The 16,006-nt window shown below is 44.5% G+C and overlaps 1 protein-coding gene across 9 annotated transcripts in view; it reads left to right on the plus strand.

Moving 5' to 3' along the window:
• Nucleotides 1-16,006, plus strand: part of FOXP1 (forkhead box P1) — a 379,323-nt gene that overhangs the window by 258,190 nt on the left and 105,127 nt on the right. For all 9 annotated transcript variants that reach the window (XM_033071478.1, XM_033071484.1, XM_033071483.1 and 6 more), the window contains one exon: nt 9,057-9,182. In XM_033071478.1, the coding sequence (XP_032927369.1) occupies nt 9,057-9,182 (126 nt within the window). The remainder of the gene's footprint in view (nt 1-9,056; nt 9,183-16,006) is intronic.

Here is a 16,006-nt window from a genome sequence, read left to right on the forward strand (position 1 = left end):
TCTGCAAGTGTCTAATCCTTTCTTTGCATCCTCCTCATGCTCTTGGCCTTGGTGATATCTTGTGACAGTAAGTTCCAGAGAGTAATTATGAGTTGTGTATTAAGAAAGGAAAAAAAAAAAATCCTTTTATCTGCTTTGATTTTTTTTTTTTTGTGGCTGTTGCTTCCTGACTTCATTCAATGTCCCCTTTCTCTTGCGTTATGAGAAATGGCAAAAGCACCAGATGTACCCTCTCAGGCCAAGTCACAATTTGTGTACTTGTTATCATCTCCCTTCTTACTCATCTCTCACTAAACTAAACACTCCCACCCTTATCAATCTTGCCTTGCATCTGCTGAGCCCTCTAATCATTTTCGTCGCCTCCATCTGAACCTTGCCTATTTTTGCTTTACCAGAATCCGTTAAAATTAAGGATTTTACAAGAGGTTCTAAATTAGGTTGTGCCATGGAAGTGCAGAGATGTGATTTGCAGTTTTAGTTTTCCATGTTTTGGGCTGTACCAGTGTTTTGATTCACCCAGCAGCAGCGAGTGTCTGATGGAGCGTGGTGAGATGTCCACAGTCAGGGGCTGTATTTCATGGGCCTCTGAGTACAAGTTTGTCATGCAGTGTTTTGGAAAACAAGCTTAAAATATGTTCCCTGTTTTGTTGACCACACAGGGAAGCGCGCAAGCAGCTGTATGCAATATACTATTTATGTTGTTGCAACAAAAAGGCCCTCTTCCTTCTCCCCCCCCACCTTATCCCGCTTCTCTTCACTGTTAAAAAATATGAGAACTTCCCGTGCTTTTGACATCCAAGAAAAACGCGGCTCAGCAGTGAATACTCCTCCAAATATTCAAAGGTCTGGTTCACTTTTTGCATAAACACAGTAGTTCAGAATCTGATCTTGAGCCTAGAGAAATGGGCTGGAATTCCCGTAAGATTTTTTTCATCACTCAGGAACAGTTCAGTTCTGGTTCAGTTTGAAACGGGGAGCCAAGATTTGTATCCTTTCTCATTTTACCAGGATGTGTTGGCCCATCCCTCCTTTCTTGCTGGTATAGACCGCTACATGCTGTGAGTCTTGGCATGCCGAAATAAAGAGAACCATTTTTAATGTTTGGGAACTTTTTGCCAGATACTTTTAAACTGGCTTTGATGAGTCCTGACTGTGACTCTTTAAAGGAAGGGACAGAAGGTGTTTTTGCGGTGTAACCACCCAAGGATTTAATTTATGCCTCAAAAAGGAATTTTTGTAGCTGTTGTCCCTGTTGTAGCTGCTTCAGGGTTTGCAGGTTCCCGGCGTTGGCTGAGGCTGATCTCTCACCCTGCTGTCCTTTGCTGCCTGCCCCCTTCATCCCTGTAGTGTCTCCAAGTATTGAAGAAAATACCTCACCCACCTTTTCCCTGAAATTGGTGGAGTTCATGAATAAATTACAAAATGGAAATCGTCGTTTTTGGAGGCAAACTCTGTCTTCCCCCCTGCGTGGTGCTGGGTCCTCACAGGCAGGGACCTTGCCAGCCATGGGATGGGCTGTGGGATGGCAGGGCAGGGGCATGGAGTCCACTCATCCTGCCACTGGCAAGAATAACCTCAGTGCCCACGAGGATGAAGTGCAGCAGAGCTGGGACACAGGCAGCTCCACCCTGTGGGTTTGGAAGAAAGGGTTTCTGTTTCCAGTGCCTTTTTCTGGAGGGAATCTCCTTAACTGGTAGCCAGGATCTATTCCAGAGCAAAGAAACTAAGCCTTCTGGAAGAAAAATAAAGACTCATCTTCTTTCCTTATGACTGAGCTATTCTAGGAGATGCTTCAGCATGAAGCACATTGCCAACTCTCTTGCTCCAAGTGTGCCCGTCATATCAGGGCCAGGATGTTTGTACATGAGGACCTCAGGTCCCTTCTCTTTTTGCAGCATAGGAATCGCCCATTAGTCACTTGTCCAGACCAGTCTGCTGTGGTCTTCATGGCCAGCTGACCATTTTATTGAGTGAAGCATTGTTGCTGAAGCTCTCCTCCGTGACGAGCTGGCTGGTAGCCCTTGGATGGAGGCAACCTTGCAGATTTGCTGCAGCCAAGTGAGACGCTGGGTACAACCAGCCAGCAGCATCAGGGCATCCCTCTGCTGCACCAGCAGAGCTGGGAAAAAGGTGGGTGGAGGAGGATTGTTTAATGATACATAGAGGGTGAGATGGGGATTGTTTGAATCCAAGGTGAATGAGGAAACTGGACAGCAGGAATGCTTCACCAGGTTATGTTGCATCCTAGCTGTGTCTCATAGCATCCTGACCATGTCCTGCCTGCAGCTATCCTCAAACTTTCCCACTGCAGTGCCAAGAGCAGTGTTGGGGCTCTTGGCTGTGTCATTCTGTGTGTGGCACAGGGTCAGGGTGGTGGCAGTAGGGAAAGGAGCACATAGCAGCTCATTTCCCAGTTCTGGAGGAAGATGGAAGAACTGGGCACGAATGTCAGAGGGAATAAGTGCTGCAAGAACATCTGCTTGTCTTTTTTGCATCTTCTACATTTTATTCCTCCTCTTCATTTTGGTTCCTTTCCTATTCTCTAGTTGGTTCATCTCACCTCCCCCTGTTCTGTTCCTCCCAGAGGAACAGCACTACCCACTGCTGTCGCTTTGCACTATTTTTTATTTTTTTCCCCTTTGCATACTGCTCCGCTCCTCGCTGGTTTCCACACGTTGTGCGGCTCCTGAGCCTGCCGGAGGAGAACTGCAGCAGGGCTCCCCTCCAATGTGTCTGCCTCCTACCACTGCTCCTCTACATCTGCTGCTCCAGGAGAAGAGAGTGTCGCAGGAGAGGAGGTAGAGGAGGCAGGAGTGGGAGAGACATGAAGCATCTCTGAAGCTCGGGTGCATCCGGGCTTCCGAGCTTGAGAGCTGCATCTTGCCGCTCTGCTGGGAGCAGCTGTGGAGTGGAGCGGGGTGTGAGGACAGATGGGAGCTGAGAAAGAAGAGAGATTGCTGGCTGAGTCTAAATTCCCCCTCGTCCCACCCAGGAGAAACAAAGGTACTTGCCTTGTGAGACTGAAGGGAAGCAAGGAGCCCTTTTGGGAGGTGGGCCATGCTCCGCTGGGAGAGGCGCCTGGAGCTGCCAACGGGGCAATTCCTCAGGGCCTGAAGGCAGCATGAAATCTGGGGAGAAATAGATGCTGGGAGAACTGCATGTCTGCTGCTGCAAAGCTGTGCTTTGCCCAAACCTCAGTGGGGAAGTTGAGCAGCAGTAGTAGCTTGCAAGGTATGGCTATTAGAGGTCAACACATAAGATCTGGGACATGTGTAGTGTTACGTTTGCTCCAAGGGCAGATTTTGCCCTTCAAGTTTCTCCCTTCTCATCTCTCTGCTTGTTTTGTTCTATTTTGCTGTTTAATCACCATAACTGAAATTGTGGAGTATTATGTTGGGTGGCAACTAACTTTCCAGATTTATTGCTTGGACACTTCAGATGGCTGCAGGACCACCTCTGATTTTAGGGAACTCTTCCTTCCTCGTTTCTCAAGTTGCTTTCTGGAGCAGCTTTGTTCACCTGGAAAGGCCCAGAATCCTTAGGAGTCTGTAGAAACACGGGATTTCTTTTGTGCCCTCCTTGCAACTTCTGGGTGCATGTTTATCCAGATATTTTGGAAGCAACCCATTCATTACTGCCCAAATGTCCTGGGAATTGGGACAGGACACCCCTTTCTTTTGCATCCTCATGGCTGCTGCTCATCCCCCCACCCTCCAGTGTACATACCTTTCCATACATCCTAAAGTTCCCTGGGTTGATCTTTCCATGCCTGATAAACCTAAGGTTCAGAAAAAAGCTTCTCCTGGGGCTACAGCCAGGCCTGTTACAGCCGTAGGTCATCGTATTTCATTAATAACTGATTGATATTAATACTGGTTGGAGCAGATGGGAAGGGAGGAGCTGGAGCACTTTTCCTTCGGTAGGAATAGGATGATGGAAAAAAGTTGGAGAGTTGCTGCCTTGTACTGGCTGCAGCGGTGGAACAAGTTAGCAAGAGGCTCCATGAGACTGGATCCTGTTACTGTTTTCCTTATGTACCGACACTGTAAGCAAGTATATGGCATTTAAGCAGCATTTCTATTTTTAAAGTTCTACCCTCTTTTTCCAGTGTATTTCCCTTCCCCAGCCCCCTTCCCGAATCAGGAGTTTCTGGCCCCATGAAGTGAGAGGCAGGGCTGCATTTTTTACCCTTCATCAGAGCTTACCCAAAGAGGATGGTGAAACTGAAAGGTCAAGGTGCTTGCATGGAAATGTCGAATTACAACAGTAACTGGGGTGATAACAGTGCCCAGTGTTCTGGGCAAACAACAGCTGGGCAAACAAGTCACGTTCTGTCTGTCTTGCAATAAAATTGTCTTGGTCATCTCAAATGTGTACTTTTTTTTCCCCCCTCCTAGTGTTTAAGTGGTTGGGAAATAATAAATGGTTGCCACTTCCCTAAGCACAGGGAGAGGGCTTTTCAGTGGGACTTCCCACTTACGCTGTGAATGAAACAGGCTTGATTCATCTCACAGTTAATGTACTGTTAACATTTTTCCTGGGTTAGATGTCACCCAGTGTTGACTCTCAAATACAGTTCCAAGTTTGTGCAATGTCTCTCAAGTGCCATATTTCAGTTGCCTTTTTACTGGCCTCTGTTTTACACCAGAAAATCTCCTTATGTCTTGGTGATTTCCTAATGGATAAGAAAACACCTTGGGAATTCATTTACTGTATCTTGCATTTAGGCATAGGATGATTTGGTTGGCAGGCAACCTTTTCCTGATACTGTCCTTCCAAATCTGTGTTTGTACCAAAACCCATGGAAGATTCATTTTCTGGGGGATGCTTTCCTTTCTTTTCTTTTTTTTTTCCCAGTAAGTAGGAGGATTTTCCCACTGTGGATTGTGTTGTGGTGCAGAGGGGAGGATGGTTTCTGCTGCTCTGTGATTCACTGCTGAGGCCAGGATTGGTGTCTGTGTCTCTGGGTGTCCCAAGGAGCTTTGTCCAGGCTTGCAGGCTCTTTGAGCATTGCAGGTAATGTGGCTACTGGTAAATACAGAGCCAGATATTGGAAGCACCTGTGTGGTTTTGGGGGCTCTTGGCATCTCCACCTGCCCATCCATGAAGGAGCACACTGTTGTCTGGACGCACTAACACGAGCTGGTTTTTCATGGCCCCTGGCAATTGTTCACTTGCAAGCACGTGGTGGAGATGTAGGATGTAACTACGGCAGTGGGGAGGAATGTGTGAAAAGAGCTTGGAGATGTCAGAGCACCTGCTTGTGAGGAGAGGGCCACGTTAGCAGAGCTGTTGGCTAGCAGTAAACAGTCCTGGCACCCTTGTTTCAGGACTTGGCAGCAGCAGGAGTTGAACCGAATCCAGCTTTACTCTCTACTGCCTGTTCAGTAAGTTGAGGACAAGGCAGATGATTAAGGAAATGTGGGGAAACTGCTACAGAAGCTTTTGGAAAGATAAGAGACTTTGGTCTCCATGTCTGACAGTCTGGCACTTCTCACTAGCATTGAATTCACATGCAAATCAAAGGCAACATCTACTCCCACAGGAAGCTTTATTAATGTACAGGCCTGCTTGCGAATCTCCGTGCTGATGAAGGTTGTGGGACTGACTTCACTCAAATTAATTTCCCTGTCTATCCTCGCCTGAGCACTGTGCAGCACCGGCAGCCTCAGCAGGGCTCCCACGCCGGCATCCAGCCATGAGCTCCGCGCGGGAGCGGCACTGCCTGGAACCAGGGAGGGGGGCAGAGGTGTGATGCTGCTGGCCTTGGGTTGTACAGATGTCCACCCGACTTGAACTGATACCAGCAGAGTAATTCCATGAAGGAAAACTCTGAATGGGCTTGTGAGTGAAAGGAAGGAGGGTCAGTGCATCCCAAGCCAGCCGTCTTTCTTGTACGTGTCCTGTCGTGTGTGAGGAGTATGGGTGAGGCTTGGAAATGGTAAGGAAAGGACTTGGGAGGAAAGGCTGACAAGGAGAAGTAGAAAGACAGAGGGATGTGGGATCCCTGGGTTCACTGCACCACTAAGGACGTGGTAGCTCGTTGATGCAGATGCTCAGTAAGAACCATATCTGAGCTATGAACAACCTTCCACATCTTAAACCCGAGCTCATCTGATGCTCAACTTCTATTGCTGTCAGTTATTTGTAAGTGAAAGAGCGAAATCTTGAGAGGAGAAATGGGAAATGCCATTTCAAGCTGCAATCTCTGGAATGTCAGCATGTTGCCATCTCACTTGCGTCAACCTTGTTTTTCTCTTTGATGTTCCTGTCCATCCTGGCTGCTTGTATCCCTGATACTCCCTCTAGCCCACTTTTATTCTTTCTAATTCTTTTCTTCCTGCCCTGCTCCACCTGCTGTGCTGGTCCTTCTCTCTTGCCATCTCTGGTCCCACCAGGTTTGTGCCTACTTGACATGGAATGGGTGGTGTAGATGTCACCTTGAATGGAGACCCTTGGTGGTGGGTGTGAGGGATGTGGGTGCTGGACTGGAGCAAGGACAGAGCTCTGGCTTTACTCCAGCAGAACTCTGACAGTGCCAGCCTGTCCCCACAACCAGAGACCCTCACTGGTGTGGGGTCAGTCTTGGTAAGGATTTATGGGGACAGTGGCCACCCTGCCAAGCTGCATGGAGCTTTGTGGCCAGCTCGAGTAGAGAGCAGAATTTCTTGCATGGCTACTTGTTCTGGGAATCTTCAAAAATTTCTGGCAGCCAGTTTAATTGTGCAACCTCTCAGCTGCCAGAACGGATAGAATATGATCATATCACATGAAATGCATGCAGGGTCTGCTATAGCAACTGTATTTCAAAGAGACAACACATATGGTGACTGGTTCTTTTTGGAATAATATCTATAAGTTGATGATGTTTTATTCAAAAAGGCTGTAGCTTGAAAGGTTAGGGATGTTCTGATTGTTTAGTGTATGATTAAAGAAAGGCTTCTGTGTTTTTTTTGGCCTATTGAATCTAATTACTGGGAACTAAAATGATCATTTGATTGCACATTTACCTGGAATTATTCTTCTGCAGAGCCAGTCTTAATAATATATAATAATATGTTGCGCTTGTACTGTATAGAGCTTCTTGTCTGAGCAACTCAGAGTGCTTTACAAGTATTCATTAATTAAATAAGCCATACAACACCCCTGTTAAATAAGTGAGTATTTGTTGCCCATCCCCTTAAGTCTTGAGGTTTTATTTCTGCCGCCTCTGCCCACCCTTGAAGATGCTTTAACAGCTAAATAAGTTAATTCAATAAAAATAAGGTATTTTTTAACCATCCTTAGTGCTTTCTGCATAAAGGTTTCTTTTGTTGCATTGAATTCTTTGGTAGGCTGTAGGGTTTCCTGGTTCTTGAAGGTGCACCATTGTGGGGTGGTGGCTGCACTCATTGCAGGGACATGGACCAATTCAGAGATGTTATGGGTGCACTAAGCTTTGACCAGCTTGAAATGCAAAATCTAATTTTACCTGCACCGTGCCAAGCTCTGCTCGAAATCGCATCCACCCTTAGAGAGTTTTTCTGATCCAGTGGAGACTTGTTATTAAATAGGAAAGGAGGGTTTGTTGCCAACACATTATAAGGTCCCTCCTGCCCACTTGCCCGGTGAGCAGTGGTGGCTCTTCAGTCCACTGAGATGACCAGTGTCTCTCCAAAAGTGAAAAGATTGATCTAGGCCATAAAATAACAAGGTTTTACTTGGGTAGGGGGTTGGATTTGAGTTTACAGACCTTGATATCAAACCTTTCCAGCAGTTCTGCCCTGAGATTAAACACTCTGCAACTTGAAGGAGCAAGTGAAACCTGAAGCATATCTGACTTCTTAATTAAATAGGTATTAATTAAATCACTCAGAGAACATACACAGTAGGAGTGGGGAAGGCTTTTTCCCCTCCTTCCATGTAGACATCTTGCAAAGGGACTATTTTTCTTGTTTTACATTAATGAAGTCTTCAGCCTTCCCACTTTTCCACCTACACATGTACTGAACGTCTCCAAGGAGACCAAGGAGGCCCGGGTCCGGTGCTGGAGAATCCTCCGGGAGCAGCAGGCTGGGGTCTCGCCAGCAGAGCCTCAGCTGTGCCACAGTCTGTCTTGCAGGGATCATCCTTGCTGTCCCCTGCCTGGGGAGCCAGGAGGGAGCCAGGGCAGGGACTTGCTCCTCATCTTTTCCCTCTTTTATCTCCTCTTGCTTTCTTTTCCCTGCCTCATGGAGAAAGCTCCAGTGTTGAGGGACTCTTCTCCTTTGCTTTCCATGACATTTTGCAATAATTCCCCCACATCCTGCCTGCCTGTGCTTTCAGGGTCATGTCTCTTGCCCCCTCCACTGTCACACTGTCCGCTTGCTGCTGTGCCACCTCCCAGTGAGTTCCCACAGCAGGTCCATCATGAGCTGACAGTGATTTTCATAGGATCATAGAATATCCTGAGCTGGAAAGGGAATCACAAGGATTATCAAAATCCAAGTCCTGGATTTTGGTGAGGTGAAATGCTGTCCTTGCTTTTCTTTGCATTCTGTCCAGCTCCTTGCAGCTTTCTCAGCCTTCAGCATGGTTCTGCCTGCTGCTGCTTCTCCCATTTCTCTCACCATGGCCTTCCAGAAGCTTCCCTGATGTTCTCTGGGGCTCAGGGGAGCAGACAGTGATATATGACTGCCCTCTTCTGTAAACCCAACCCAATCTGCTGGAGAGGAGCCATCTGAAAGCTGAGAGCAGAGGATCCTGCCCATTAGTGAGGAGGACTGTGAGCTGCTCAAGGGGGACAAAAACATCTCTATGGAGCTCACCAGCAGGATTCCTGCAGTTACTTGAGGCTCCCACCCAGGAGGCAAACATCAGCTCTGCTGGTTTTAGTCAAATGAGAAATCAGTGGTGGGATATCACCCCATGGCATGCAAGTTTTATTTTTGTGGAAGCCACTGATTTCCTCAGTGGAGGTGCATCAGGAGTGGAGCACTACCCCATAACCAGGAATTGCCTTGCCCCTGTGCTGCTTGTGTAGCTCCCCATGCCCTTTTGGCTATGAACTCAATTCTACAACCTCTTTATCCCTACAGGCTCTCCAGGTGGCACGACAGCTTCTCCTGCAACAACAGCAGCAGCAGCAACAGCAGCAGCAGCAGCAGCAACAAGTTAGTGGATTAAAGTCTCCGAAGAGGAATGACAAACAGCCAGCCCTTCAGGTAAGGGGAGCCTGTGAGCCTCTGTGAGGGTCTGGGGCTTATAAAAGCTGAATAAATGCGTCTTTCATGCAAACACTGGGATGGAACCTTCAGGAGCTTCCTCCCTGTGTCCACAGAGTGGCTGTGGCTGGTGTAAGTGGCAGCAGGATTGATGCTGGGTGCTCTTGAAAGTCCCACCTACGGCGTATTTACAAATCGTGAGCGTGTACTTTTATTAGCGTCTGGTAGAGTTGGATCATGACAAAATGGAATAGCTTTTGTTACTGTGTCAGTGTGCATAGGAGATTTGCATTAACATTTCTGTTTGATTGCTGTTCCATTTGTAGTCTGTGTTCACTCAAACCGTTGATTTGCTGTGTCAAGGATATTGGGAAATACTAGGATATCATATCATCGGTGTGTTTTTTCCCCTTTTATTGTCTGCTGATTTATGGACATCTTCAGAAATAAAATCTAAATATTAGAGGGCTTTGTGCTGTTATGAATTCAGAGAGCTAAAACCAATACAGCATTCCCAAACAGAAGATGTATGCACACATATGGGGCTTTGGAGTACATTCTGCTAGTCTTGTGGGATAAATCAGGGGGAGTTAAAGACAAGAAAGACCTATTAGGTCATGTATCACAGTTTCCTTTTTTTTTTCTATTCTAGTATTAGAAATCCCAAGTGATGATGGGACTGCTATTATTTTCCTCCAGATAGTTTTCCATAACAAAGCACACGCTCAGGAACTTTCCACTTTAATTCCATCCTCTTGCTCCAAGTAATACTGCTTGTATAAATACTGAGTCAGTCCCTTGCCTTGCCTCGTGTTCACACTCCTCAAACATCTGAGATACTAACATGTACTTGCCAGTTTTGGCAAATTATATGTATCTAGTTCTTTATGTATTTCCTAAACTGGGACTTCCAGACCCTTGACCACTTCGCTGGTGTGCAGCTGGTTATTGCTTTTATTTCTGCTCTCTGCAATTGCAGCATGTCAGTGGATTTTTGATAATAAGGTCCTGAATGCAGCAGTTCAGCTGCAGTTGCACAAAGCTCTGTAGCTGGGACATTTATCGTATCTCGCTCTTCTATATCTGATGCTTCAGCCTCTGTAGCCCCAAATTCTTTCCGGATTTTTTTTTTCTCCTCTTGTTGTCATAGCACGTTGTCAAACTCATGTCTGTTTTGCTCTTTCTACTTTTTTTTTTTTTTTTAGTTTGATATACTATCACCATGAGCTCCCTGACAGCATTGCTGCTTCTTTTGCCTTTTATATGTGCTTCAGATTATTTTCCTACAAAAATATGGATGCTAGGCTCTTTAAATATGTAGTAGAATATGGGAGGTAAAGCCAACATCGCTTTTTAGGCCTTGACAGTAAAGTGAGAGGGCCCAATTCTGTGATTCTTACCCAAATAAAGCTGATGGGGACTTCAAGGGGAGTTTTGCCTGAATGAGGAATAGCTGTAAACTGCAGCCCTTGGCCCAGTGTGGACAACGTCGAGCTTTGGTGTAGTGATTTCATCTTCAAAGCATTTTGCAAATACTAATCTCCAAAACATCCCCAGAAGGAAAGTCTGATAAGTAAGTAGCATTATCCCAGTTCTGGACTGGGAAACTGAGGGATGCGAGTTAAGCAACTCACATAGGATCACAGAGGGAATTGGATTTAGAGGTAGGATTAAGATTCATGAGTTCCTGGCTCCCACCCCTGTGCTCCGGCTGCTGGACAACACCTCGTGCTTTACAGCCGGGCTATTATTCTTTTGGAAAGTATGAAGCATTTTGTCATTGGGCAAATATACGTTTTATTGGCAGCGTCAAGAGCCATAATCCAAAGCGTTACATTAATGCTTTCAAAAATATTTTATTTGGTAAATCCATAGCTGATCCATATGCCTTTTAATAGACTCTTCCACTGGGGACATTTTTAATGAGAGATTGTGCTGGCTAGGTCCAGTGTCAGGTACTAAAAGAAGTGCTTTGTTGTGCAGATGTCTTAAGAATAGCTCCAGAGGATGAAATATGACTGTGTTGACCTTTCAGCTGTGAGCTTATTTGTCAGGATTCAAATAAGTTGAAAGGATCAAACCAAACAGTTTCCGTAGTCAGACTGGGAATTGTGTTGCAGAGGTCAACAGTGAAGGCCACATCGTGGATTCCATAACATAGCCAATTGTTGGTACGTATTAAAGTACTGGAGCAGCTCCTGCAGTCAGAGACACAATTAAAATTCTAATTTATTAATGTATACGGAGAGCTGGCCCAGCCTGTCACTCACTGATTCAAATGACTGCCCAGTCTTTTTTTTTTTTTTTTTTCCCTTCTCACTCCTTGTGCTTTTGCGGTCTGAAACATACTGGAAATCCTCTTGGATGTAACACCCCCAAGTGCATCCCTGTAATGAAAAACTGTTGCTGAAAGGAAATGGTGCTGCTGGGGGTAGAATTTTTGAGTAAAACTGCACCTACACAGGCACCCACACCCCCTGAAGTCAGATGGGGCCATGCTGACGAGGTGATACCTATTGCTGACAGTACATAGAAAAAATGTCAAGGGTGGGGGAAACGTGCCTGTTTTTCATAAGTTTGTTTAAATAACGAATCTGTGGACTTCACTTACAAAGATAGATGTCTCACTCAATAGCCACAGCAGCTAGCAGTCACCTGGGTTTTTTTGTGACAAACAGGCTTCATGTATAACAAGAACCCCATAGGTGTTGCTCATCCCTGCTGTGCTTGGCGAGGGCACTGGTGAGCAGTGAGCACGAGTGCTGGGGAGCTTTCCATGGAACAAAGATGGATGCTGTCTGCCTGGGCTGCTGCTTCTCCCACTAAAATGTTCCATGGCCATGCCTGCCCCAGGAGGGGAGGCCAGTACTGTGCTGGAAATGCACCCTCTAAACCCCACCACCACAAACAGATGCAGAAGATTAATACTGTGTAGCTAATCTGTTCTCACCTCATGGATAATTTCCTCTATTCCTTCTTTATTCCCTGATTAAATAGCCAAGGTACTTAAATATATCCCAGCATCCTGTGGCCACATTGGGACACGGTGTCTTCAGTAGTGTTCAAGTGACAGTGGGCTCCTCTTGATCTTGGCAGCTCTACCTGAAGATCTGCTTTTAGCAAATCATGAGATACTGTGTGTGTAAGAACTTGGACGCAGGACTGGAGATGTGCTCTGCTGATAGCTGAAAAACCCCAAATCTCCAAATACATGATGACTCACATTTTGAGCCTATCGCACACTGCCGTGGTTTAGATTTGGCAGTGGCCTCCGGTTTCGCAGCCTGATGACACAAACAAAAGAAAATTGAAAGTTAAGAAAATGGATTTAATAACCAGCAGTTGGGGAAAGAACATAAAAAATACCAGTCCCACAAAAATTACTGGAAGTGAAAAAAGGACTAAAGGCTGTTTGATAATATATTTGCCATAGACATTGGATTTCCGTGAGTCTGTGAAACAAATAATTTAAGAGACCAGGTATGCTTAGGATTTTGAAAATGTGCACATTTTTCCTGGCCAAGATAAATATATCTGTATTAATAGATGTATTGATTAAAATTTGCAGCTTTAATTGCCGATGCTCTTACCGATTATTCATTTTGGTTCTTCAAGCATTTTAGTTGCTGGCAAGAGCACACAGATTGGAAACAAATCAAGAGACACATTTTTCTCCCAAGAAAGTAAAAGTGCATGTGTGTTTTGGCAATACTAAAAATACAATTTTTTTTTAAGACGTAAATGTTGTGTGTTGCATTGAGCTGGAAGTTGGATACTGGACTGAAAACAAATTTAGGATGTCCAAATCCGTATCTCACAACTGAAACCCATCACTTGACTTTTTTTTAATGTGATTAAATGAGATTTCTTGTGTGATCATTAACCTGCATGTGTTTGGAGAGAAGAAATAATGTAATTACTGGGATGGAAACTTTTGTTTTTGCTTGGCAAAACAAAAAAATAAATCTTTCCTTTAAGTCACGGCCAAGAAAAGAATTTGGGTTTGGTTTAAATTCTCAGGGTGAGACTGGGGGAGGCTGAGAGGACAGAGCTGTCCTCGCCTTTGCATACCGCTGCTTTTTAAAGCAGCCTTTTGGCTGGGCTTTTGTAGAATTTAATTTGCATGCTACATTATCTTAATATATCTTTCCAGTATCTTGAGAAATAGAAGAGGGTGAGAGGAAAAAATAACTGTCGTTTGTTGTTGAGGGCAATTATTATTGTTTTTAAATGAAATTAGAAATCGTTAGTTTGACAATGTAATAAACACCGAGAGGTGAAGGGCAGGGTATGCTCCGTTTCACTTGGAACACACAAGTCTCAGTTGTGTTGTCTCAGGTTTTACACCCTGGGAACCTTTTTTACATAGTGGTAAATTTAACAACTGGTAGAGAAATTGTCTCAGCAGATAATTTGGCAGAAGAAGTAAATTTACAAACGTATTTATTCTATTTGTATGAGTATCTCTCTGTTTCACTCTTCAGTACAGAAATTGATCAGAATTTTGCCTCAGTTTGGCACCAGCTCAGCTTGGGTCAAGATTTTGCTTCTGCAGGGTTTGAAGTTTGCCTATGAAAATTTCACTTGAATCTTTCATTATCTGTTTCTGACTTTGGAGATTAAGCAAAGTTGAGTTTTATTGGTTTCTACCAAAGAAATCCCTAGTTGTTATTTTTTTTTCACCCCTAAGCCCAATTATAAGTGTTAGTAAGTTCTTGGAATGTGTCTGTGAAATGCAGACATCATCCACCCCACCAACAGAACAAAATCTGAGTCAGATCCTCAAAATTACATGATCAGCTTGAAAATTTTGATACTAAGGGTTTTTTTTTTCATGACACCTATGGGCCTTTTTTGCTGCCTTTTTATATTTAAAGCATTTACCATTCAGTTTTTCCAGCTTTCTAGACTGAGCAGAAAGGTGACAAATATGTTTATTTTTAAAAGAAGCCTGTGATTATCCTGTAATATCATGATTCAAAAAAGAGAAGTTTCTAGGAAAATCCAGTATATTGAGAGAGTTGAGAGTGTGAGGTGCTGTCAGCAAACATGATTATTCTCATTTTATAGCCATGTAAACCCTGACAGGGAGATATTAAGTGACTTGCCCAAGGCTGGAGAGCTGCAAGCCTTCAGTGGTGTTGAGGTGTGCAACTCTTCTGGGATATTTGGGAGTTTTGGCATCTGAGTGCTGGAAAGAAGTCAGTCCTGAGGGGCAGAGTAGAAGCCAGGCTCCCTCATTCTCAGACCTGTATCTTGTTAGAGCTCCCCGAATATAATTTTCTTGCAGGTTTTCTGCTTTGACATTAAGCATTTGCAGAGCAGGTTTGTAAAAACTATGATTTCTGCCCAGGTTGGGAGTGGGGATTTGGGGCTGGCAGTGCCAGATCCGTAACGTGCCTTACCCACCTCGGGGAAGGGGAAAACAAATGAAACCTTCCTGACTGGTCAGAAATGTGTAAATTGCTGACAAAATGACACATGTAATTAAGAGTGCTCCTGCCATTTTACCTTGTGGTTTACACCTACAGTGTTGAAAAAAGAGAGTGACTCCCACCTCGCTAATTACCATTATCACTGAAATGGTAGGGTTTGAGTCATTAGTTCCATGTGCATTTAATTAGAGGAAGGCTGAAATTGGATTTAACTTATTACTTTTTCATGGATCACTTTCTTGTCATCACTTCAAATTGGATTGCAGCCCCAGGTAACTAATTATGAGCGCCACAGGATCAAGAGTGAAAAAAAGGTAATTAGGAATAACACTGTTGGACCCTTGCTGGTAGTCCACTTGTGCTTGGGAAGAAATGAGAGCGGTATTTTGTAGTATTACAGATTAGGGAGTTAAAGGTATGTGCTGCTGCCAGGAATGATGGGAGCCTGCCCCCTCCTATAGCGGTTTATATGATGTACAGCTGGGTTGAAGATGTTATAGCGACATGGTTCCACAATCAACTCCTTAATACCGAGATTAAACTTGTAAAAGCAACAGCTCAGTTGTAGGTGTGAGGCATCTCAACAACCAGGGAGCCAGGGGTCCGAACGCGTGCGATCGCGCGAGCCGCGGCACCCAGTACAGCGAGCCACAATTGATAACAAATTAATGAACACGTTAATGATCCGAAAAGATCATTCACATCCGGCAGGGAGATATATCAATCAGGAGGACAGCAGCCAGCCTGATGATGTGGGGATGTCAGGGATTGAGCCTGCGTTGCTGCCGTGATAAAAATCGTGAAATCAGGACCTCGCTTCTCTTTTGTTTGCTGAAGAGGTTTCTTTTTGTTTTGCTTTTCGTGGGTAAGGCTCGCGTGGTTGGATTGTCCCTCTTTCTTCTTTTTTATTTTTTGATCTTGGAGATATGATTGCCAAGTTCTGCTTTCTTCAGAAAATACTCTAAAACAAATAGTTTTATTTCCATGTGCAGAACAGAGTTCAGAACTGCAAGTAATCAATTTTATTGACACAGTCTGGAAAAAAATGTTGATGAGAGTTCAAGGATGTGAAAGGATTGAAATTTCAAAGTACCCAACACCGAGTGTAGGAAAATTTCAGAAGTAGTTTCATTAAGCAAAGAAATCTATTGTGTGAGGATCTGTAAGAGGAAAATCTGCTCTTGGACCTAATGATATTACAAGGAGGTTACGGCAGCTGATTTTTGCCTTTAGAAGAGGAAAAGTTTCCTAATTTCTCCTAGTAGTGAATCACAGTTCAAAGGCTAGCAGAATTTCCTTAAGTTGTTTAAAATGGCTTTTAATGCTCTGTTAATGTAGGCAAATATTTGTGACTCAGTATTGGGTAAGTGCCGCTTGCTCATTATTTCC

Source organism: Catharus ustulatus, chromosome 13 (genome assembly GCF_009819885.2).
Source record: "Catharus ustulatus isolate bCatUst1 chromosome 13, bCatUst1.pri.v2, whole genome shotgun sequence".
NCBI lineage: Eukaryota > Metazoa > Chordata > Aves > Passeriformes > Turdidae > Catharus > Catharus ustulatus.